Source organism: Cricetulus griseus, assembly GCF_003668045.3.
Source record: "Cricetulus griseus strain 17A/GY chromosome 1 unlocalized genomic scaffold, alternate assembly CriGri-PICRH-1.0 chr1_0, whole genome shotgun sequence".
NCBI lineage: Eukaryota > Metazoa > Chordata > Mammalia > Rodentia > Cricetidae > Cricetulus > Cricetulus griseus.
In genome coordinates, this window is record NW_023276806.1 from 31,676,144 (window position 1) to 31,700,813 (window position 24,670).

Below are 24,670 nucleotides of genomic sequence, written 5' to 3' on the forward strand. Positions count from 1 at the left end.
ATTCGTGTGTGTGTGTGTGTGTGTGTGTGTGTGTGAGCGTGTGCATATGTTCCTGTGTATGTGTAAGTGCACATACACCATTATAGAGTGAGTTTCGGTAGTATTGTAGAGTGTCATGTTCAGGCTGCCAATTTGTTTTTCCTATTTACGTATTGTACGTTTCATTCTTTCATTAGGCCAAAGGGCATTTTGCAAGCCTGTGCTAACTTAGAATCCCAGTTCTAGCTATAAAGGCGTTGTCCAACCCATTAGGAGGTGTCTTCAGTGAGGGTCTTTAGATATAGGTCCAGTTATGACCATACTAGTTTGTGAAAAGGCTTAAATGCTGAGAAGTCAGGCATTTAAGTTGGCTTCAGATCTTTAATAATTCTCTAACATAGTATGCAAAGACTCAGTGTGACTCAAAGGGAAAAGTTGGCCGGGGTTTTCACACGTGCGGTAAGAGCCAGAAGTTGACCGGAAGTTCACAATGGACTGGCCCAAGGTTTGTGAGTGACTGACATTGAGGGCTTTGCTTTTCTGTGCTTGCCACTGTTTCTAGGAGTCATCACAGGCTGTGAGATGTGTCTGTCCTCTTTGGCTTTTATTCTGAGCTGGATCTTTGGAATTGTCAAATTGTGAAACAGTGAAACTGAAGCCCCAACTTAGAGCCTGTCAATGAAAACCATCTACAGAAAGGAGAGCAGAAAGCACTGGAGTGAGAGAAGCAGCACTTCCAAGCTGGGAGTTACCCAGACAGGAGGCAGCGACAGGCTTGGGAAGTAAATCCCTTCTCCAGTGAAAAGAATAGCCTGAGGTTACTCAGTGAAGTGGAGCCAGGAGCACGGTATTGCTTTTTCTGGGTCAGAGTTGAAATTAGCCACACCCACGTGGATCCCACTGCTAATAGATTTCTATAGAGAGTAGGTCCTGTAGGGGTTTTTGATTCTTCATATCATTTTTGTGTCATGTTAATTTCATATTTATTACAGAAGGGGGAACTGCATCACTTCTCAGATACATCTATAGCTCCACCTTTTAGATGGTCTTTGCATCATTTAATTTCAATTGTGAGAGATGTAGTAAGTCCCTTTCCCAGGATGTTTCTGTCTGGGACATTACCTGAAGGCCTTGCAGCATCAATGTAGGCTTCATGGTATTTTGACATGAAATGCTAAGGCTCTACCAAGAACACTGTCAGAGAAGTTCCCTTTCATTGCTTTGGCTTATATGCTTATTGTTATCATTTGCAAATTTGCATAATGGTCTATATATACTCTATTTTTTCACATTATGTAACTTTTTATTGTGCTTTATTACATCAAACTGATTTTTAAATTCATTATAAGAGTAAGCCATAAATGTGGCACTGCATCACAAATATTTAGATTATCCAACCTGGTTGAGTTTGGAATCATCAGCTTCACCTTTTATTAGTTCTCCTTCAGAGATATTCATTGTCTTGCTTCACTGATTTTCATACTTTGCCACAATTATAGTAGAAACATTTCAGCTTTTTATTTTACTCTTTTCATTAATCTGTTTATTACTTTGGACAGTGAGCAGTAAGTCCTGTGATATTGCAAAACAAGTCAACACTCTTCTGTTAGGCTCGTGCAAAAGCTAAGTCAACAGCAACTTTTTCCTAAGGGAGATATAGTTGTACGGAATTCCTGCAGTATGGGGGGCAAATTCTAACCAAGTCAGGAGACAAAGGCATGCTGCCTCAGTAAGAGTAGAATAAGCTGGTGTGGTCAGAGGATGGAGAGAGAGAGAGAGAGAGAGAGAGAGAGAGAGAGAGAGAGAGAGAGAGAGAGAGAGAGAGAGAGAGGAGAAGAGAGAAAAAGATAGCTGGTGCCCCCAAAGCACAGTAAACTCAGTGGGATAAGGATGAATTATTAGAGGGAATCAATGGCCAACCTTGGTAGAAGTTTAGGTTTCTTTTCATTTCTTTTTAAACACAGAAGTTAACTTCTATTCAAAGTATGGCAGGTGCCTTGAACAAATGGTAGGACTTCACTTAGGTTGAAAGGATCTTTCCCTCATCTCCCTCCCTGCCTCCTCCTTTCCCCTCCCTCTCCTTCTTCCTCATCTTTCACCTTCTCCTCACGCACCCTCAGCAAGAGAGGAAGAAGTGAGAAACTTAATAATGGAGGCTGGATTAGTGTATAAGCTATGGAAGTGAGAAATGATCAGGCTCAAAATGTACTTTGTTTCTATTAAAGCTTTGTGTTAGTTTATAAAAGGGCTTTTTGTTGGCTTAAGTAACTAGACACAACATAAGAACTATTGACCCAAATGGGGGTGTCTCTGTGTATATATATGTGTGTGTGTGTATGAGGGGGGGAGGAAGGAAGGAGAGGAAGAGGAGGGGAGGAGGGAAAAAGAGAGAGAGAATAGTGTGAATCCTATTAGTATGTCAGTAGATCTTGGAAACTGTTTGAAAGTCGAGTTTGAATTACTGTGTGGAAGAAATTACACTTATTCTTTCAATAAGCATGAATGAGCCAGGCACTGGTCTGAAGGAATGTCCTAAGATGGACAAAGAAGAAGTTCCATTAATAGATTTCAGGTGTTGTGGGGGTGTCTGAGATTGGCAACTCAGTTTCCACAGAGCTGAAAGAATATCAAGTTTACTTAACTCTTGTGAAGATCATCCAGTTAATCTTGGAATCAGTGGTATGACATTAGAGTGATCTAGAAATACCATGTACTGTCCTTCTAGCTATAACACTTGCTGGTCATGCACTGACACAATGATATTTGGGTAGAAAGCATAGGACTATTATTAAGAGATATATAAACCAAGGTTTAAACATGGGCTGTGTACTAGAAGAAGACCACAGACCAAGGGCATTTGTGGAGGATTGGTTAAGTTGTGTTCATGAACCTTTGACATGCCTAACAGTGCCTGCCACCTACCTAATATGTGCTTAGTGGATTTCTGTGGGAAAAATGAATAAATTAACTAGAAAGTCACCCAAATAATCAGATCTCATTGTGGACATTTTTTAGATGCAGGTAGCATGTCCTCAAATCTGGCAGAGGTGGTAAAATGGCAGAGTCACTTTTCTGTAATTTACTATTATTTTGAACATTATAGGTCTTTTCTTGAGAAGTTCTTCACCCATGTAACAAACTATACACAGAGATCAATACTTAAATTTTTAAGATATGTGTTAAAAGATTGTATTATTATAAGAGGAATAATTTAACATAAATAGTAATAGCTAACTCAGTATCTGGCACATTCCTCTATATCTGTCTTCCATGAGTACATCCAAACCAAACATTTGTGTTTATTTGAACTATGTGTTGATTTTAAAGCACCATTTCATCTGCTGTATTTCATAAGATTAACTCTACCCTACTCACAGTGTCTTTTCAAGGTCACCAGTCTGGGATGGAGCTGACAATTCACAGGAGAGAAAGCTCTCTTATTTTCTGTGCATTTGCTTCCTTCCCAAGCAAACATCTGCTGTGATCTTACTCATTTCCAGCTCCTAATTTAATTCCTTAGTTAAATTTATTATGCCACAGGAGACATCTACCTGTTTAGTGAGTCCTTTATTTTCAGTTAAGAGTGTCTTTGAAATTTATGCCATTTTTATATCGTATTTGATTATAAAAACCTTAGGGGGTCTGACTTTTCAATGCTTGTATTTGCATCTTATTCGTGTGGGCTTATGTAAGCCCAGGGAAGCCCTCTTTGTACCTTTCTGTAATATTTTCTTATAAGAGCTCAAACATCACCATGACTACCTGATATGAAATCTTTGCAGTGGCATTCTTGAGTAAATCAATTATATATTGAAGTCGTGTGAAAGCTGAGTATTTAGTAGTAGATATTATTCTACTACAAAATTGGGTTTTGAGGAATTATGAGAGTTTCTGACATATAATTTATTTGCAATCTTAATTTTCTTTTCTTCTCACTCTACCTACCTGACATTAATGAGTGACAAAAGAGAAATTTGAAATAATCTTAGATTTCTTGCTTGATGGTGTAGGAGTTTCCACATTCTGACATCTGTCCTTATTAAATAAACACACAGTGCACTAAACTTAAATGTTAAGGCTGATAAATGATCTAATGAAAAAGTCTCATTTTATCATGGAAAAAAAATAAGAATTAGAATTCTACCATGATGAAAATAATGTATTATTAGTTCTTGTAATTTGCTGTTTCAGTATCTTAGCTTTCTAGATAGTTGGCCTCCTAGGAAGGAGAACACATCCAGTGAGACACTTAGCAAGGCAGTGTGGACCATCTTTGAAACCCCTGGTTGTTTCTTACTACCACTTTACATGTGACCCTGAGTTATAAAGGAAAAAGGTATGTGCACTCATTATTGTTTTACTGCTGAGATAAAATACCATGACCAAGACAAACTTAGCGAGGAGGGTTTATTTAGCTTTACAGTTCCAAAGGCATAAGAGGCCATCATGGTGGCAAGTGACAGGCTAAATGCTGAGAGCTCACACCTTGAACTGCCAGTAGGAAGAAGAAGGTTCAAAGTAGAAGTGTCTCAAATCTTCAAACTCTCAAAGTCCACACATGTATGCTTCCTCCAGAAAGGCCATACCTCTGAAACTTTCTCACCAGTACCACTAGCTGGGGACCAAGTATTCAAATACAAAAGCCTATGGGGGACATTCTCACTCAAACCACCACAGCTTGTTTAGGAATAAAAGGTGATCAACACTTTTGTATTAATAATGCTGTTGGTTTACAAATTTGCCCAGACAAGTATTTTGTATGAATGTTCCTTTTCAAAAATGGCTTATGGGGGTTAAATGTGGTAGTTCCTGAATCTTATCCCAGCTCTAGGGAGGCAGAGGCAGGGTGATTTCTGTGAGACAGAGGCCAGCAGGGTTTACAGAGTGAATTCCAGGACAGTTAGGGTTACATATTGAGACCCCGTTTCAATTGAAGAAAACAAAACAGAACCAAACAAAATGACATATGGTATTCAACTTCTTATGCCTTGTTACATGATAATTTTTGTTGCTTGATGATTGCTTAGTTGATAAAGCATGTTTGGCATTGTGTGATAAAAGCATATCATAAGTAGTCTTTTAAAGGTAGCTCTTTTCAAAGGGTATTCTATGAGTAGCATATCTGAAAGATTGCCCGTGGTGTTTTAGACCTTTTGAGACCTCCTGAACATGAATTTCAGGTGGTAGGCAGGAATATATGTTTAGTAAGATTAAACACTATCTCTAAGTAGCTCATAAGTGAATTCTGGTAGGATAAGTACTACTTTGTGTTGAAAGCGGGGTGGGCTGATTTTCCTGAAGAGACAGACTCGGTGTGTATCATCAGAACACAAGGGCACAAGAATGTTAATGGGCCTTTGCTGTTCAACTTGTTGGCAACACTGTATTGGTAATGAAAGAAGCCAAGATCACACGGTGCATCTGGGAACAGAGGATTTTCTGCCAGCAAATTGGACCCCTTATGGCTTATGCATCACCTTAATAGCCAGAAAGGTTCTGTTTTGTGTTGCAGTGGAGTTGAGAGTCTTTCTGTTCCTCTTCTGCAGAATTCCCCAAGCCTTGAAGGGGGTGGATTTGTTGAAGACATAGTATTTATGACTGAGTATTCAAAGATCTCTCACTGTCTGCACCTTGTTTAGTTGTGGGTCTTTGTATTTATTCCCTCCCCTGCAAGAGGAAGCTTCTCTCATGATGGCTCAGGAAGATACTGATCTATGAGTATAGCAGAATGTCATTAGGAGTCATTTTATTGCTATGTACCTATTAGCAGAGCAGTGGTGTTTGGTTTTCTCCGAGGTCTCTGACCTATCTAGTGTTAGGTTCTTGGCCGGCCGACCCTAGTGGTGTTGGGCATGGATTCCATCTCATGGAGCGAACCTGAAATCCGATCAGATGGTGTTAGTTACTCCCACAACTGTTGTGCCACCATTACACTATTGTGTCTTGCATGCAAGTCACCATTTTAGACAAAGATTTGTATCTGAATTGGTATTTACCTTTACTTTCTGGTAGTGTACAGAATACCTTCCAGGAATATGGACACTAGTCAGTGAGGGGGAAGATTCTATGTGCGCGTCAGCTCAGCTCCTCTGTGTTGAATGAGCAATGATGTAGGTGCTGTCTTCAGTCATAGGGTCTTACCAGCACTTTGTGGAAAGCAACCAATAGCTTTGTAAACAGTCTAAGTTGTTTGTGAGTTTCCAGGACCCCTTGGCCAACAACTTGATTAGGTGTAACCCATGCCTGGCACTGAAGATTTCATTGGTGGCAAGAGATGTTCAGTTGGGGCACAATCTCTTCTATTATTTGGCAATTCTATTTAGATCACCTTCATATATGTATATACTTTTTTAAAAAAATTATTTATTAGTTCCAGTTAGGGAACAAGCTTGTTTCACATGTAAGTCCCTTCTCCCTCTCCCTCCCCTCACCCCCAAACTTCCTCCCCCACCCCCAGCCCACCCCCACCCCATCCACCCACCACTCCCCAGGCAGGGTAGGGCCCTCAATGGGGGCTCTGCAAAGTCCACCAAATCTTCCTGTGCTGTCCTGGGCCCTTCCCCATGTGTCCAGGGCCAGAGTGTAACCCTTCACATGGGATGGGCTCTCAAAGTCCCTTCTTGCACCAGGGAAAAATACTAATCCACCATCAGAGGCTCCTGGAGTGCAGCGGCCTCCTTATTGGCATCCATGTTCAGGGGTCTGGATCAGTCTTGTACTGGCCTCCCAGACAGCATCTGGGGTCGATGTGCTCTCCCCGTTCAGGCCAACTGTTCCTGTGGGTTTCTCCAAAAAGCTTCCACTTCACTAGACTTCCATAAGAGACCCTCAAATGGCCCTTAGATTTAGCTGTCTTTTATCATATTTCCTCCCTTACCATCTTCCTTCCCTCTCTATTTGGTTCTCCATTCCATATATTTTAAATTGTCTATATAATTTGTTATTTTAATTGCTTGTAAAACTCAATATTGAATCAATGCTTTACAAGAAAATAAATATTGAATTCCATTAAGTCTCATTTCTTCTTTCCCTCCTTGCTTCCCTCCCTCCCTTTCTTTATTCCTTTCTCACCTTTGTTATCCAACACATACATACATTAAAGAACTAATCTTGGCTTTGGTGATGATTAATGAATTATACAGTAATCCAGATGTGCATGCCAACTGCCATTCTCATTTTTGTATATTATGCATTCAATCACAGCTATATGCCAGAATCCAGTCATGAGTATTGTTCAGCCAAGTTGTTAGTGTGTGCACCTATTTTGTGTCTAACAACTTGATCTGTTATTAAGACTATATTTATTTTATACAGGAGCAAAGGTGACCTAGAGGTGGAAAATAGGAAAAGAATATGTAAAAGAAAAGAATTGTGAAAACATGAGATGTGAGAATGTGTATGGGACACCATATTAATTACCTATCATTGACTCTTTGTTATCCCTGGTTTCTGTTATGGTATACTGTACAGCATTAACAACTATAAATTTTCATAACTCCTCACAAAATCTTTGTGACTCATGTTTAAACCATATTTTCATTGGTTTAGTGGAACAATATTCTCAAGGATCTACATATATCAACTAAGTTAATTCTCACAGTCCACCTGTTTTATACAGAAACCAAATGAGGATTATTGGTACTTGGTGATTCGCTGAAGGTCGCACAGTTCATGGAAGGCAACAGGATTAGGAAAATAATTCTCAGCATAGTGCTGCTGTGCTGGCCCTCTAAGAAAGGAACAGTGTAAGAAGGAAGACATGAGAGAAAGTAGACAGCATGTTGTAAGCTTGCGGGCACTGGAAAACTCTACCCACTGGAAAAATTGCATGTTTCTTATCCATCCTCTCTCCTACAATCATACATTTAAGAGTTAAAGAAATAAAAATGAGGAAAGATTAATCTAGAAGAAAATGGAGAAATATTTTACTGATTTCAGGTCTAGAAAATACAAAAATAATAAACTGCAGAACAAGAGGGCCATGTCAAGATCACAAGACTGTAATGTCAGTAGGGCAAGGCAAATATGAGTTTTTCCTTGTACTGAGATTGCTTTTCCTAGCTCAAGTTAGGTCAGAATTGTATACATCCCAAGCTCCTTGAAATCATCATCACATCTTTAGGAACTTAGGGATGGCTATCATTAATTGGGGACAGAAAGCTATGAATAGTTTTTAATCATAAAATTGTTTAAAATAATAAAACTCAAAGAGAATAAATGTTTGCAGAAAGCTAAAAATAATAATCTGTCTATAATACATTTATGAGATTTAGAATATGCCTCATACCTTTTACACAGGAAACATGATACTTATTTGGTAAGGTTATTTTTTAAGTAAAAGACAGAATATTATCACCCCAAATGTGTGGAAATATCTCTACACACAGATAGAATATGTATATAGGAAATTCTTAAAAAGAACACATGAAAATATATATTGTCAAATTTAGGTAATGGGTTATTATGACTTCAGCCATTTTTTTATGAACTGTGTGTGTGTGTGTGTGTGTGTGTGTGTGTGTGTGTGTGTGTGTGTGTGTTTGAGGTATGGAAGGTTATCAAAAGCAAAAAAATGAGTTTCTATGTTTCACCCATATTCATTTTGAAAATACCTTTAAATATTTATGTTCATTACAAGCCATTTCATTTAATGCCATCTTTATTTAGACTTTCAATCAGTTTAGAAGAAAGATTTTAATAGAAGTGCATTTTCACTATTTGCTTCTTAGTAAGAAAATGAAATTTACTATTATGATTTCTTGAAAAGTGTGGCCAACCTTTAAGCAGCATGTAGAGTGGTTAATTACTAATAGCTGAGAGAGGCTCTGGAAGCTTCTGGAAGCAGTCCGGTTCGGGGAAACACTCCTGTGTGCTAACTGGAATGATTGTGCTGCCTCAGAAGCAGAAGACTAAATGGTGTCTTTGAAGCCACCAATGCAATAAAGCTTGGAAGGCTTTTTTCTTCTCATACTAATAGTGACAATTGTGATGGTAGCATACTCTAGTTTTATGCATTGAGTATAACATGCAGTAGCATTTTGAAATAATGCAATTGCGTCCTTAGGATTTAGTCTCATCACAGAAAAGAAATCTTTTCATTCTGGATACAGTTCAAATTGCTGGCTCTGCCCCAAGACAAGAAAGGGAATTGGGCACCAGAGGATGAGAGTGAAGCCAAGCCAGGAACGTGGTAGTAGTAGCCACCTGTTCCCCAGTCAACGGAGGACTGATATTAAGTTCTTATGAAGGGATCTGGCGAGATGGTGATGGATAGGGGTCCTTCCAGCAAGACTGGGCTCACTCTCAGTGCTCCCACTTTTACCCCCAAATCCATGGCAAGTGACACAATCCCATTGATCCCAGGCTTCTTCATTTGAGAAGCTTATGAGGATTAAATAAGATTATGAATGTCTTTGACATGTAGTGAGGCTAGCTGTTCATGTTATAGTACAAGGTGCAAGAAAGAAATAACATGGGTGCATATTGCTTATTTCCTCAAGACACTGAGAATCTAGTGGCATCGCCCAAGACTGCACACAAAACAGGTTACATCTTTAGTCTTATGAGGAGATAGAGAACTAGAGGGAAGCGGGAGACTCCAATCAGGATGTTATATTTGCTAAGAAAATATTTAATATTAACAAATCACTAAAGCTGCATCAACATCTATGTCTGCTCATGCACACACTCCACGCACACACACAAATATAAGAGTCATGTAAAATTATTAAACACGATTGCTCAATGTGCTGTTTGGTGAGTGTTACCTTAAAACAAGTGCAGTACATAAAATATTGTAATTAATTCTCTTGCTTAAAATTCTATCCACAGAAAGAGGACACCAGTCAGCATAAATCTCAACAATACTAGTATCTACTTGACACAGTCAGTGATAACTTAATAGCTGTATTGGTGAGGAAACACAGTTACCAAAACAACACATACCATTGGCAGGGAAACTTAGAAAATAAAAGTGGTTCATGCCTAGTGGTACAGGACTAAGTGTGGCCTGTGTATTTACCAGGCCATGCTTCCCATGGTGATTTCCCATTTTACACAATGCCAGCCAGAAATGGCAGGATTGCAACATTCTCTCCATGAAGCTCTCAGTACCTCTTCCTTTTACAAATTGCTGGGATAGAGGGCATCTGCTGCTATCTTGTTCTCCATCAATGATCAATAGTGAAAATGTGATATTTCTTCTAAGTCAAATTTTGCTACAAGTTTTGCTTGTTACTAATTGTAAACAGGTACCCCCTCCTCCAACCATCTTTTGAAATGCAACAGTGACTTTAGGGATTTTTACTGAGTTCCAACAGAATTAACTTTGTAGTATAAGCTAAATGTTAAAGGGAAAAGCTAAATGCTTTGAGAGTTTAGAATACTTGATTTCTAAGCCTTTTATCAACTGTCCTGTGTTACTTATTGTCATTTATTACACACATTCTTTTCTAAATCAATTTCCCATTTTATCCTTTACACATTAAGTGTAAGATTACATACTACCCCCTTCCAGGAATGGCATAGAGTTAAATTTAAATTGTGCAAGCCATTTCTGACGATTGAAATTTACAGCACAAGGGTTAAGTTTGGAAAGTCAGCAGACTCCTCCCTGTGAGGAGGAAGCGGTGTCTCAGTTGTGTCTTGGCTTCATGGGGAAACGACAGCTGTGGCATCTCTGCGTGTTCTGTTGTGGTAAACATCCCGCACAGAAGCCAGCCGTTTTCAGTTTCACTAGTACACATGCACACAGACACGTGGAGAATTGCTGTTCTGTCAATCAGAACTTTCCATAGCTCCTGTAGGTATGGACAGGTCAACAGGGGTCCCCTCAAGAGGCAGCACAGTGAGCCATTCCTTATTCCTATGACACTGCACCTATGGTTCTGTTCCAGCCATGATTTCATCCGACATCTCGAGGATGCCCTTGTTGTGCCCCTATTCTTATGTATATGAAAATATGGATCATTACAGGGATGGATCCTCTTGGTTCTTCATTTAGCTTCTAACATGTAACCATCTGGCAGAGAGTAGGTGCTTCAGAAATAATCAGCTATCAGCAAAATAATTTGTTGTTAATTGCTAGTTATCTTTAACCATTTGTTATTGGACTACTTACTTGACTAACCTAATTCCTCTGTTTCTAAATGGAAAACTATTGTTTTTCCAATACATTTAGATTGTTACAACTATGGGTCTTGTTAGAAATTTTATGCACATTAACTTAGTGAGTCTCACTGGGGAATAATTCCCTTTTCTTATGGTACATATACACATGTGAGTTTCTTTTTTTGTTTTATCCTTAACATTAGATTTCTTAATACTGTAGTGGTGTGCTTAGGGTAAAGAAACAGCTAGAAAGGAATTTTATTATGTTTAATTTACTATAATTGTGGCATACTAAAATTCTGGTTTTGTCTCCTAAAGTTCACTGTTTATATTCAGCATCCATGTGGACAGTAATATGCAAATATGAATATCACAAATATTTGCATATTTTCAAATATGCAAACGGATCTGAGAGTCGTTCATTCCCCTGTAAAGCTCACGTACTTCGGAAAATGAGATAAGTGAATATGATTCCAACAATTAAATGAACATTAGAAAGATGAGCTCTTGACATTTTATAGAAGTAATGAACTTAATAACAGTTCCAGGAATGGGATTAGAGACAAACAAATGATTTCTAATAAACAACATAATTATCATACTGAAATTTCAGACACATAATAATTAGAAAGACTTTTAAAAAGCCCAGGAACTCTAAGGATTGCATAAACAATTTGTAGTTCTATTATTCCCAGAAAATAAAATATTGTTATCTGACAAGAAATGATATTATGAAATATGAATTTGAGTTTTTATGTTAGCCCAATGTAGATATTAATATTGCCAAAGATTAAAATTTGAGTTCAGAACTTTGTTTTGAACACTGATATCACGATATGTTGTTGTTCAGCTGTAATTAAATGGTACCTTCAAGAAAAGCAATTTCACTGGCAATTAAAGGCAGATTCCCAAGTGTTATAAACAAGCACCTCAGACTGTATATATTTCCATGACCATCTCACTGGGGTTACACAAAATCATCAGCCTAAGGAAATATATTGCAAAGGAAAAACGCATGCAGATTCTTTTTAAATGGTGGTTATAATGTCAGAGAAGTCACTGGGAAGCTTTTCCTTCAAGACTTGATGCTTGGTTCAACCTTGAATAATTCAATATGAGAAAAGCAATCTAGGTTAGACTGAGCGGTGGGGGGCGGGAGGCATAGTCAAGCACCACAAAGCCACTTCTGACTGATAGATGTCTGCTTTCAAGCAGATGGTCTCTGAAACTGGAGAGTAATCAGACCAATGGGGATAAAAATTGCATTGCCTATCTCAAGGGGATGGTAGTGAATTAACACTGCAGGGCACCTAGCACAATAAAACACCAGTAAACATCGATGAAGGATATTTTCACTTGATTGAGTCTGTTTTCTCATATCACGAGAGTTGTAAAAAACATAGAGGGAAATAAAACTTAATTTAGGTCCATTTAGTCTCATCTTTAAGTATTGCAACGGGGTAAACTTTAATGCTTTCCCTGGAAAATATGCCGCAATCTTAACACACAGATTAGGCAGGGAAAATGGAAAGCATTTCATTCCAACATATCTTAAATTATCAAGCAGACTGTTGTTATGTAACTCTCTCCTTATCCCTGACCAAAAGTTGGTAGAGTTGATTATTATTCATTTACAAAACCAACTCTTTAGAGTCAGTGAAGATCCAAAAGATGCTTTGTGCACATTTTGTGAAAGCTTGGTGAACGATTTTGCACATTCATGTTGAGTTGATGCAGGTAGAACAGTCTTAGTGGAGATACCTGGCCTAGAAATCAGGAACCTGGTCTAGAGAGATGGCTCGTTGGTTGGGAGTGTGGCTACTCTTCCAGAGAACCAGGGTTCAAGTCCCAGAACCCATATGGCAGCTCACAACTGTCTATAACTCCTGTTCCACCAGATCTGACATTCTCACAGACACATACACATAGGCAGAACATCAATGTACATAAAATACAAGTAAATAAATTGTTTAAAAAGAAATTAGTAACATGATTAAGTATAAAATTTGTAGTAAAATAATTTTTAGTGCTGACAGACTGCTCGCCTAACATTCGTGGAGTAATGGGATTATTCTCAGACTCACATAAGCCAAGTGAGACGGCCCATGACTATGATTCCAGCCCTCCTGGGGTGGAGGCAAAAATCTTTCTTTTCTGGCTACATAAATAGGTTCGAGGTCAAGCTGGAATATATACGATCCTAAAACAGAATAAAAGGGCATAGTTCCTTATTATACAAAGAGTATCTGGCTGAAGACCCTCAATTGATGCCTGAGGGCTGTTTAGACTTCAACAGAATGAAGGTGTGTTAATAAATTTTCAGAGTAGGGGCAGGAGACATGGCTTAGTGGTGAAGACTAACGCCCTCCTTCTGCAACAGGGTCTCACTATGTGACCATGAAGGGCCAAGAATTTGCTATGTAAACCAGGCTAGTATAGAACTCACAGAAGTGTATTTGCCTCTGCCTCCTGAGTGCTGGGGTAAAACAAATGTCACCACCACACTTGGCTACTTGCTGCTCTTGCATAGAACCTGTGTTCAGTTCCTAGCACCCACATGGAAACTCACAATTATTAGAAAATTTAGTTCTAGGGGTTCTAATGCCCCCCCTTTGCTCTCTGTGGGCACCACACATACATGTGCAACATATACATACATGTAGGCAAACACACCTGAAATTAAAGAAATCATACAAAAAATCCTTCCATCTGTGTGCGGTAGCAATGCCTTTAATATCGAGGCCAGTCTTGTCTACATAGTGAGTTCCAGATAGTCACCTAAGGCTACACAAGGAGATACCGTCTAAAGAAAAAAGAAAGGAAGGATGGAAGTCAGGAAAGGAGAAAGAAAGGAAGGAAGAGAAAAAAAGAAGGAAAGAGAAAGAAAGAAGGAGAGAAGAAAAATTCCTTCCAATGAGAGGTTCCTATTTTTTTTTATAATGTTGGTATATGAAGTGCAGATTTTCATGTTATTTTAACTATTGAAAACTATTAGAGAGTATTATAAGAAAAAACGATGATATTTAGTTTATGTCTATACAATATTTTACTTGTCTGTAACATAATTTTGAGTTCAGTCAAAACTTTTAAGTGTTGCATAGCGAGTTAAAGGTGAACGTTACATATTTTAATCGCTTCCTATTTTTAAAAAATATAAAATATAAGCTTTATCTGGTGATAATCCTTGTGTACATGTGTGACTACTTAAGTAAAATCATTCTGGTATTAAGAAGAGAGTGTGGCATGTTCACTACTGGAGAGATACTCTGTGTTCTGGGTCCCTCTTGTTCCCTCTTGCCCATATACCTCAGGCTGTTGTCAAGTGCTCTGTTTCGGATACGGCAATGACCTTCTGATTTAAAGGAGACCATGTATGTACACCTGTGATTTGATTTCTTGTTGTTCTTTTGCATTCTTCCCTTTGAAAAAAGTCACAGATTGCAAAACAAACTTAGTAGGTATCCTTTGTGCCTGTAACCAGACTATGCTTTTGCATCCTTCCAGCAATTCTAGGAAGTGTGTTTTTTGATCAGAAATTGAGACAGATGAAGAACCAATATGGGGCTGGAGGGACAATTCCATAGCTAAAAATAGTACTCTTCAGAGGATCTAGGTTGGGGGCATGCACCCTCATGGTGGCTCACGTGGTGGTTATACCTGTCTGTAACTCCAGTTCCAGGGAATCTGATGCCTCTTCTGACATCACCTCTGAGGACTCCTACATGTATGTGGCACACTCACATACACAAACATACACACATAAAATAACTATATTAAAAAATCAACAACATGCAATTCATCATTAATTTATTTGTTTTTATTTTTATGTGATTGATGTTTTACCTGCATATGAGTGTCTGATTTTAAAGTTACAGACACTCAGCAACTGTAATGTGGGTGCTGGGAATTGAACCCAGGTCCTCTGGAAGAGCAGTCAGTGCTCTCAACTGCTGAGCCATCTCTTCAGCCCTATTCATCATTTATTAAATGTGGGTTTTAGCATGCCCTGTTACTCAGTAGACATCCAAGAACCTACAATAAGAGCCCTAACCATACAGCTCATTTTCTCCAGTGTTCACATCGTTATCCCCCCAGCTCCCAGTATATTTCCCTAAGTTTTCTTGATTTTGTATTGCTGGCAAGTGACTGTGTTCTATTATGCTATAATGGCTTCCCAAACTAGTAAGCAAAATCCCACAGGGAACAGCATGACTTCCTTAAGTCAGCACAGACTTGTTGGGTGTGGGGTTGGTGTACCTAAGGGAGGTGGGAGGGGCATGGTCTTTGTCCTGTCAGGGTCAAGACTGCCAGCTGAGTCACATTTTTATCTCAGTGTCTTTCAGTCTTAAATAATGGATTTATTCATTTTAAAGATAAAGACTCATTTATGAACCCCCAGTGTTCTTTCAGTATTAATTGAATGTTAAAACCACAAAACTCCTTAAACTCTATGGCAACTTGAATTTCGGGCAAAACCCTGAGCTGCTGCATTCCCAGGCCTAGGCACCTGCCCTGCCCTTATATACTAACTCAACAACTGACGGCGAAAGCAGACAGAGGAACTTAATCAATACTTTGGGGATAAAAAAAGTGATTTCAAGTTCATCTTCAAGGTACTAATTTGATGTTTAAATATGACTCATATTGGGGCAAGAGGTTCGCATAATTAAGCAGTGCTGGTCAAGGCATGGTCTCGATCATTTTCTTGGTTTTAGTTCCGTAAGGTGGCTCAAAATTTGTCATTGCTATTGCTAGAGGAGATCCATTCTGATTATGTTCTGGGCCCTTTCTAGACATACCAGACCATTGCCTTCTTCTAGAGGTTCCATCCAGGTAGGTGTGGCTGTTTCTGGAGCCCATGATGTCTACTGACTTAGGGTACTTGCTTCTAGCTGTGCCTAGTCTTGAAGTGAGTGAGATGGGTTGAGCTGAGAATGATGAGGATCACACCAGTCAGGCAGGAGTTAGTTTCACCCCAAGCAGTTTCTAAGTGTCTGTTGTATTATACTATTGCTAAAAGGAAAGTCTTACCAGTAATTTAGTGTTCCTAATAGTATTCAAATAAATGACATTAGTGTAGCAGAATGGGTAAAAATGTCTAAACACAAATATTGATATCACTAGTCATAAGGTATGACTTCATAATCTCACATTTACCTTACATATTTCTGAAATCAACTTCAATGAAAACAGTATATAGAATACATTTTAAAATATATTTATTTTATAACCCATCCTGACTACATTTCTTCCCCTTTTCCTTCCAGTTCCTCCCTCTCCCTTCCATGCCTCTTATTCAGAAAAGGGTAGGCCTCCCATGGATATCAACAAAACATGCCATATCAAATTGCAGCAGGACTAAGCACCTCTCCTTGTATTAAGGCCAGACAAGGTGACCCAGTATGAGCATGAGGGTCCCAAAAGCCAGACATAGCCCCTGCTACCACTATTAGGAGTCCCACAAGTATATGGGATACCTTTAAGGTTTTGTCTCCTACTTCAGGGTAATGAAACTTAAAACAATTAAAGAAATTTGCTGGCACACCACTTGACAATCTTTTCAAACTCTCTTATTGACTTGCCGTGAAGTTAGTGTTTAATGGAGGTGAACACCCAGCCCAAGAAAAGCTAGAGGTGAATCTGAGTGAAATGTAAAACTGAGAACTATTTCTCAGAGGATTTCTTCTACACTCGCTGCTGACAGTTTGTGCAAGTTGACCACACATAGATGACATTGGCATCATGTGTCGGTGCACACTTTGGCTCTTTCAGTTTGTCAGGTTCATAACTATCCTGCCCTGTCTCATGACCAGACTGTCAGAGCATTCTCTCATTGTACAACTTTGCATAGAACACACACACACACACACACACACACACACACACACACACACACACACACACTCACACACTCACACACATGAGTCACACACACACTCACATACACACTCAGAGAGAGAGAGAGAAAGAGAGAGAGAGAGAGAGAGAGTAAATGCAAACAAAACAAACAAAACCAAAACCAAGAACTCCTATACATCCTCTGGACTTCGTTTACTAGTCATTGATTTAGAAGCAAAAACACCAAATAACCTGGTTGTGCTCTGTCATAGCTACAAGACCAGGAACATGCTTTATTTTGCTTGTCAGATTAGCATTGAAGTAATCCAACAATAAGTGTAATTATTTTTAAATCTGAGTAGAGTCATGGGCTCCAACTGAGCCTTTGGTGAAGCCTTCCTTTGGGATGTAATGGGCCTTGGGAACATGCATTCCTTTTCATGTTTATCCTGGGTGCAAGAAAAACCCTATTTTGCTGATGTTCAGATACAAAAATGGAACCGTGTCAAGACAAATTGAAGAGGAAGCTTTTCTTTTTTGGCTGGAGATGTCACATGAGGGTTATAAAGCGGGTGCACTTAATGATAACCATATGGTGCATATTAAAATATCCAGGCAGAGCTGAACGTTTGAATTCCTTCCTGAGAGTGAAGTTTTACAGGCTGAAGTACATTGGTTGTAGGGTTTGAGCGTCCTAGGGACAGACAAAGTAGCAAAGCAGACAGAGGTGTTAGTCCCTGGTTTGTCTAGACCTTCTCCCAAAGGAGTTACCATTTCTGCTCTTTTCCTTTATTGAGCTTTGACGTGACAACTTGCCTGACTGAACAAAAAACAGTTTTGCAACCCTGCTTTCCTCCTGCTCTTCCTGACTTAAAAGGTTCTGCTTTTACTTTTTCATAATCAGAGGGAAAGACAGACAAAAATCTCCCTTCCCTCTCCTTCTCTTCCCTCTCCTTCCCTTCCCACCCCTTCCCTCGCCTCAGTCTACTCAGTCTTCTCTCCTTCCCTCTCTCTCTCACTCTGTTTCTGTCAGTCTGTCTGCCTGTCTTTCCCTCCCCCTGTGTATGTGTTTAAATCCTCTTTTATCTCCTTATTGGTTAAAGGTAACCAGGCTCCTGTTGTCTAAAGCTGTTTTGTCAAGAGCTGTAATCACAGATTAACCTCATTGTAGGACACAGTGTATTGACATGTGTATTTGTGCAAGAAAGAGATTTCTATGTAAGGGTATGTGTTTGAACCCCAGAATAGTTCATTTTTTCCCATATACAAAGTTTGGAAGTTTATTTTAATTCTGTCCTGGAAATTCATGTTATCCCCCCTCCTCTCTTTTGGTTCTTTTTCAAGACACGCTTTCTCTGAAATTCATGTTCTTAAATCATATGATAATAACTATTTCACTTAATGCATTTCCTCACTTGGGAAAACTAAGTTCTTTCATGGGGTTGAAGGACAATCTCTTATAATTTTGGTTGTGAGCCTAGTCTTTAACGGCTGAGCCATCTCTCCAGCCCCTGAAGAAGAATCTCACATGCAATAAATACCTACGAGGTTCCTGGAAGGATGTCACAAATGTGACATTTACTATTATACTACTTATATTAACATAGTATAGTAATAACTATAGTGATATAGTTAATATTATTTGCTAAAATTCCAGGGTTTTGCTCTTGTGGACTTTCTGGCACTGCTGTAGTCTTTAGTCTCTCTAGGCTTCTGCCTTAATGTCTTAGGCTTCCTCTTGGGATAATCTCTCCCTTTGTCCCTGCTTGTTTATGGCATTTTTTGTTTGCTTCTTTCAGAACAGAAATCAACTTGATCTTTTGCTGTGTTGAATCTTGGAGGCATGTAGAGACATGCAGTAGATTGTTTCCTAAAAATAAAAGATTAATTTATATTCATATATTATGTGAGGGTATACCACATGTATGTGGTGTGCACACAAAGGCCAGAATAGGGTACAGGGTGCCCTGGAACTGGAGTTACAGTTGGTTATATACTGCCCAATATGGGTGTTGGAAACCAAACTTAGGTCTTCTGGAAAAGCAGCGAGTGCCTTTTAGCCAGGGGACCATCTCTCCAGCCCCCTTGACTGGCTTTTTAGTGCTGTAAACACTTTACCACTTTACTCCTCATTCCCAAATGAAACACTTTCTGGGTTTTTCTCACTCAGATCTTAAGTTCTTGCCAGTTGCAAATAGCAGGAGGTGAAAGCCAGCAAGCATTCCCTGTACAGCACTTATGTCATAAATGGTGCGGTTTACAGAGAACTTCTAGACCAAGCGCATATGTGTAGTCATGCCAAAGGAAATGAGCCCTGTTCATCAGTGGGGGATATGTAGTGTTTTCTTCTTTGGAAATGTGCATAGTTGGGGAGTAGAATAGTAGAGAAGGTTTCTGACTCTTAGTCTGATAAATGTGGAATAAATCTTAAATCTCTCCCCATCCCCAAGAAGTCATATGACCTAAGAAAGTTTCTACACATCTTCCCTCGTAATGACACAGCATTTTCTATAGTCTTACTATGAATGAATGTTGATTATCTAATGCATACGCCTGTGTTAGTTCCTTTCTTGGCCCTCAGTAAACACTCAGTAAACATTACCTATAAGTATTTGCTTCATGCACAAATATAAGTATTTCCTTGGCATAGTTTTTAGAACAATTTATAATGAATCTAGTTTGGAAAAATGTGTTTATATAATAATACTTTTAAGTTTACATGTGCGACTTCATATAATTTTATTTTCATTGATTTATAGTAAAAAACAAGATTTATTGTGTGTTCTTCATAGTGCCATGTAGAACATTGAGTTTTACTTAAGTATTGTAGCAAGAAATCCAGAGGGGAAAACACCACTGGAGTTTTTAGCATTATCTAAAAGCAGCAAAATAATTTCATAGAAGAAGCATTTTAAAGTGAGTCACAATTCAGTCCCTTCAGCATTGCAGATGGACTCAGGGCACATTGCCATGGACATGGCTTTTTGGAAGGATGTAGAATGAGGGCATCCTGGGAAGGAGAACATTCCCACACTAGTCACACCATGAGGCATATCCAAAGCAACAGAACAGGGATTCTGGATGTCTAGATTTCAGCCATGCCTTTCACCTCTTATACAGCTGTTTGGCTTGGAAGCCTGTAACCCATGTATACTCAGACTTATGTGAGATCACTCAGCTCTTCGGTTTTCATGGTTTCTGAGTGTAAATAACTTAACGATGTGCAAGCATTCGTGTATTTTGAAAGTCCCTGAGAAAATATTCCCATTTGTATTACCTGCCCATCATCACAAATTTAAAAAACAGCCTTGACAGAATGTGCCAAGAATCCCTGCCAAGTGTAGTCTTCTTTGAGGGAAGGAGGCTATGCAATCTACTAGGGGGAATGTCATCAAACCTGAAAGAAAACAGAAATGATCAAACTCAGCTCTCACATTCAAATACGTGAATTACGTCACTCTTCAGGCCTCTTCTCCTTGGTCAGATATTATACTCCAAGAAAATTTATAATAGTTATATGAGTGTCTTTAACCCTAACAAAAGTTTATTGTCATTATTATGTTAAGGTTTAAAAGTCAGAATATTTATCCAGGCCTAGGGCGATGGTTGTAACTCTGCCTTTGGAACAGTCCTCTAGACTTTTCACGAGGCAAATACAGCTGATTTTCCCAGGACCAGAGACTGTGGGAAGATGAAACACTTAAAACAAAGTGTCCATCCGGAGAGCTATCATCTGTACCAAGATATTTCAGTCTGGTATTATGTCAGCTGGTTTACATTTCATAATGTTTTTCCCCAGTCACTAGGAGTACAAAATTTGCATCAGCCCAGTCCACACCTGCCGGCCAATGCTATCTCTCTCTTCAAAGCTTCTTATTTTCTCAGCATGAGGCTGATGGCTGTAGTGACCTTGACTCAGTGTCCTTCTACTGCGTCATCCGAAAACCAACAGTGAAGACAGAGAAAGAGGAATCCAAGCAGCTTTAGTTTCATCTAGTTTTAAGATTCTTTTTTGGACTTGCCGTTAGGCTCAGAGTCAGTTCACTAAAAATCCAATGTGTTAACAAATGGGTAGGGGCTGTGGAGATGGCCCAATGCTTAAAGCACTTCCACACAAGCTGAGGACCTGAAGTAGGATCCTCAGAACCCACATAAAAATCTTAGCAGGCAAGGTGGCCCTTGTAATCCCAGCACTGGGGAGGCAGAAACAGAGAAGCCCAGGGGCAAAACATACTCCCTTGATTAACACATTAGTGAGCTCTCAGTTCAATGGACAGACCCTACCTCCATAAATAAACTAGAAAGTAAAGTGGTGATAGAACAAGACACCTCTGATCAACCCCAGGCCTCAATGATCATATGTTTTCATGCAAACATGTTCACATGTCCACCCAAACATTTGTGAACATAGTTGCACATAACACCCAAACTTGGAAAAAAATCGAAAATGAGTAACAGTAGAACTTTGTGTAGTGTAAACCTCATCTTTGAATTGGGTGAAGATTTGGAATAAAGCAGTAATGGTCATTTTTATTTTGATGGTTCCTTCGTATTCTTGTATGTACAGAGTGTATTCCCCTTTGATGTCAACATCCGTAAGCCACTGTATGGTTGCTGCCTTATGCAGCAAATGATAGGTCAGTGTCTGAAAGCCAGCACTGTAACATTTCTCATCCAAAGTTTATCTGACGTGTAGTGTCAACACTCTTGTCACCCTGTATCTGGCATATTTGATGTTCTGCGTGATTCACCAAAGGCTTTTTCTTTCTCTTACAGTCTGACAGCAATGCCAGCTTTCTCCGCGCTGCCCGAGCAGGCAACCTGGACAAAGTTGTGGAGTACCTGAAGGGGGGCATTGACATCAACACCTGCAATCAGGTAAGCACAGGGGGCGGGCTTTGGCCCATAATCCGAGCAGCAGCCAGAGTCTCAGGGCCCAGGGCTGTTTTCTGTTCATATTGATTTACTGAAGTATCGAAAGTTGGTCTTGATGCAACCTATTTTTACCACTTTACCAACTTCTGGAGTGCCACTGTTGGCTTTTAGAATTGCTATTGCTAGTGAAAAATAGAAAGAGAAAAGTAAAATTGAATGTCAGTGTTTTCCTATGGTATGATGTGAACCACCTGATCTGGTACATTAGTTGGTCAAGAATGATGTATTTATTGTAACTTAGTTCAGGGTCATCCTCAGCTACACAGTGAGGTCAAGGCCAGCCTGGGCTACACGAGACAGTGTCTGGAACAAACAAAAATCACACAGCAACAAAAAACTTAAAATAACACTTTCTTCACACTGTTTTAGGAGTATGGGTTATTCTAAGAATATGTAAAACTGCTATATTAGTTTAAATGAGGTGATTGGATTATCCATTAGAGAAAATTATTCAGTTTTGATATTATTTGCCCCCAAGAGTATTGATATTTTCTTGACATTTTGACAAAGATTTTTTTGTACCATCAGTTAACATGACTTGAAGACTCCAGCAATCACTATAGTTTGTAAATGTTGTTGTTTTGTATGTGCACACACTTGTGAGTGTGTGTGTGTGTGTGTGTGTGTGTGTGTGTGTGTGTGTGTGTGTGTGATAGATAGTACAATATAATAAAAAGCAAGTAATTAATAACATGTTTATTTGAGGTAATTTTCAGTACTTGATTTCAAATGATCCAGGAGTGCTTGGATGTTGTTTCTGCATTCTCTTATGCACTTGGCCCACTTAAATCTCTAGAGGCAAGCTTCCTAAACTTGTCTTGTGACCCATATGGGGTTATAGAACTAAATGTGATGTTACAAAGAATTAATAACAAGAAAAGGTTTTGGAATGTGCAACAACCAATATTGATTTGAAATCAAATGGTAACGTGTAATCAAATGGTAGCGACTCCAAGCTGTTTCTGCCAGCGCTTTGCCTGTTACACAATGCTGCTTCACTTCAGCCAGGGTCCTAGACACACAACATGAACACTTTGGCCTATGAGCTGTCACCGTGTGCAACATCACTGAACATATGCAAAGCTTTCTTCTTATAAAGAAATATAATAGTTTAGTTATGAAAAGAAGACTTTAAATATTTTCCCCATCATCCCTCAGCCTGTCAGTGTCAAATTAGTATGTCTTTGGATTATATTGTGTTAGAATGTTTGATTTTTAAAATTGCTATATGAATCCCTGACCTAAATTTCATTAAAAACAGCATTAAGTGCATTTTTGGCTTGTGATTTGCAACAGAATTTTCAATGGTTTCAGAAATGATTGCAAGCATATTTCTGCTACTTTCTAATGTACTGATGTGAAGTGGCATTATCAGAGCTGGCGATTCTAAAATCAAAGTACCTGCCAGGAGGTGGTGGAGCACGCCTTTAATCCCAGCACTCAGGAGGCAGAGGGAGGTAGATCTTTTGAGTTTGAGGCTAGCCTGGTCTACAAAGCAAGTTTCAGGATAGCCATGGCCAAACAGAGAAAACCTATCCCCCCAAAACACAAATAAGTAAAATCAGAGTATCCACCAACTCTAAAGATCCCTATGTAAACAAATATTCAGACAAGATTAAATTTTCCTGTAAAAATAGACAAGCATATCCATCTCAGTAGTACACAGGTTTACTTTCATCTTCAGTAAATGATAAAATACAAAACTGCTTTAAAATAAATCTCGGTATGTTTCATTATTAGGAATTGGCTGATTTATGTACCTATTTTATATTTCTCTATATACCCTGAGTTCCATGACAATTACTTGAGTGGAGAGGGGTCCAATGTGCAAGAAGTTTAAGAGGTCTTGCTCTAGGTTATTGAAATAAGTTAATTTCTTGAATACTTTCCAAAATGCAGCCTGGTTATTTATCACTCCCCCACACCCAATTATTATCTTCTTAAATTTCTATCTATTGATTTCTTTCCCAGTTGTGTCACTAAACATTTTGGAGAGTCCCATGGGAGCTGCCACATGTTACCAGGGAATCCACATTTCCTCTAGTGGGTCTTCGTCCTGTTAGTAAAAGAACTCACAAACAGGCTCACATAACAGCTCTGGGACAGTTGTATTAGAATTTAAAAACAAAGCACAAGGAGGCAAGCTGTAATTCCTGATAGCTGCCAGGAAGAAGTTGTTTAGAAAGAGAGAAAAGGCTGTTTGGAGTTAAGCTGGCATGGAGGTTAGCTACCTGGTGGGCAGGCAGGGGCACTGGTAAGGAGAGGACATGGAAAGGAGGGGGCATTTGGAGAAAGAGAGAAGACAAAAGCATTTGGGAAAAGTATCCTTAGGAAAAAGAAAGAAAAAGGTTGAATGGGTGGGGATCCTGGGAAAAGAATAGCACATTATTTTGTAAAAAGATCATTATTCCTCCTGTATATGGCCTGGCTCAAGGAGGTTTTGCCTTCCTGAGGGTTGGTCCCTTGGCTGGGAGAATGACCTGCTTAACTTAAATTAAGTCTTAACGAAGAAGACAGCTCGATATCTCCACACAGAGGTAGATTCCTCTCTGTACTTTACCACCATGTCAGACGTCAGGCAGCTGTTCACATCTGCCAGTGCTGGTCCAAATCCCATATGCATCTCCGGTGTGTACTACTGTGGGCCTTCCATATCCAGACGCACTTTCACTCCCACGTCTTTATGGTCATTTAGCAAAGTGATCACAAAACCCCTCACGAACACAGCTGTGTCTTGTCTATTCTGGTCACTTTATGCTATTTTATGTTGCCAGTCTTAAAAAAAAATCCAACCAAAAACACAATCATG

At 39.1% G+C, this 24,670-nt stretch overlaps 1 protein-coding gene across 12 annotated transcripts in view; it reads left to right on the forward strand.

Annotated features, from left to right (window-relative positions):
• The window catches only part of Ank2 (ankyrin 2), an 842,037-nt gene that overhangs the window by 644,289 nt on the left and 173,078 nt on the right, over positions 1–24,670 (forward strand). For all 12 annotated transcript variants that reach the window (XM_035451885.1, XM_035451895.1, XM_035451888.1 and 9 more), the window contains one exon: positions 21,703–21,804. In XM_035451885.1, the coding sequence (XP_035307776.1) occupies positions 21,703–21,804 (102 nt within the window). The remainder of the gene's footprint in view (positions 1–21,702; positions 21,805–24,670) is intronic.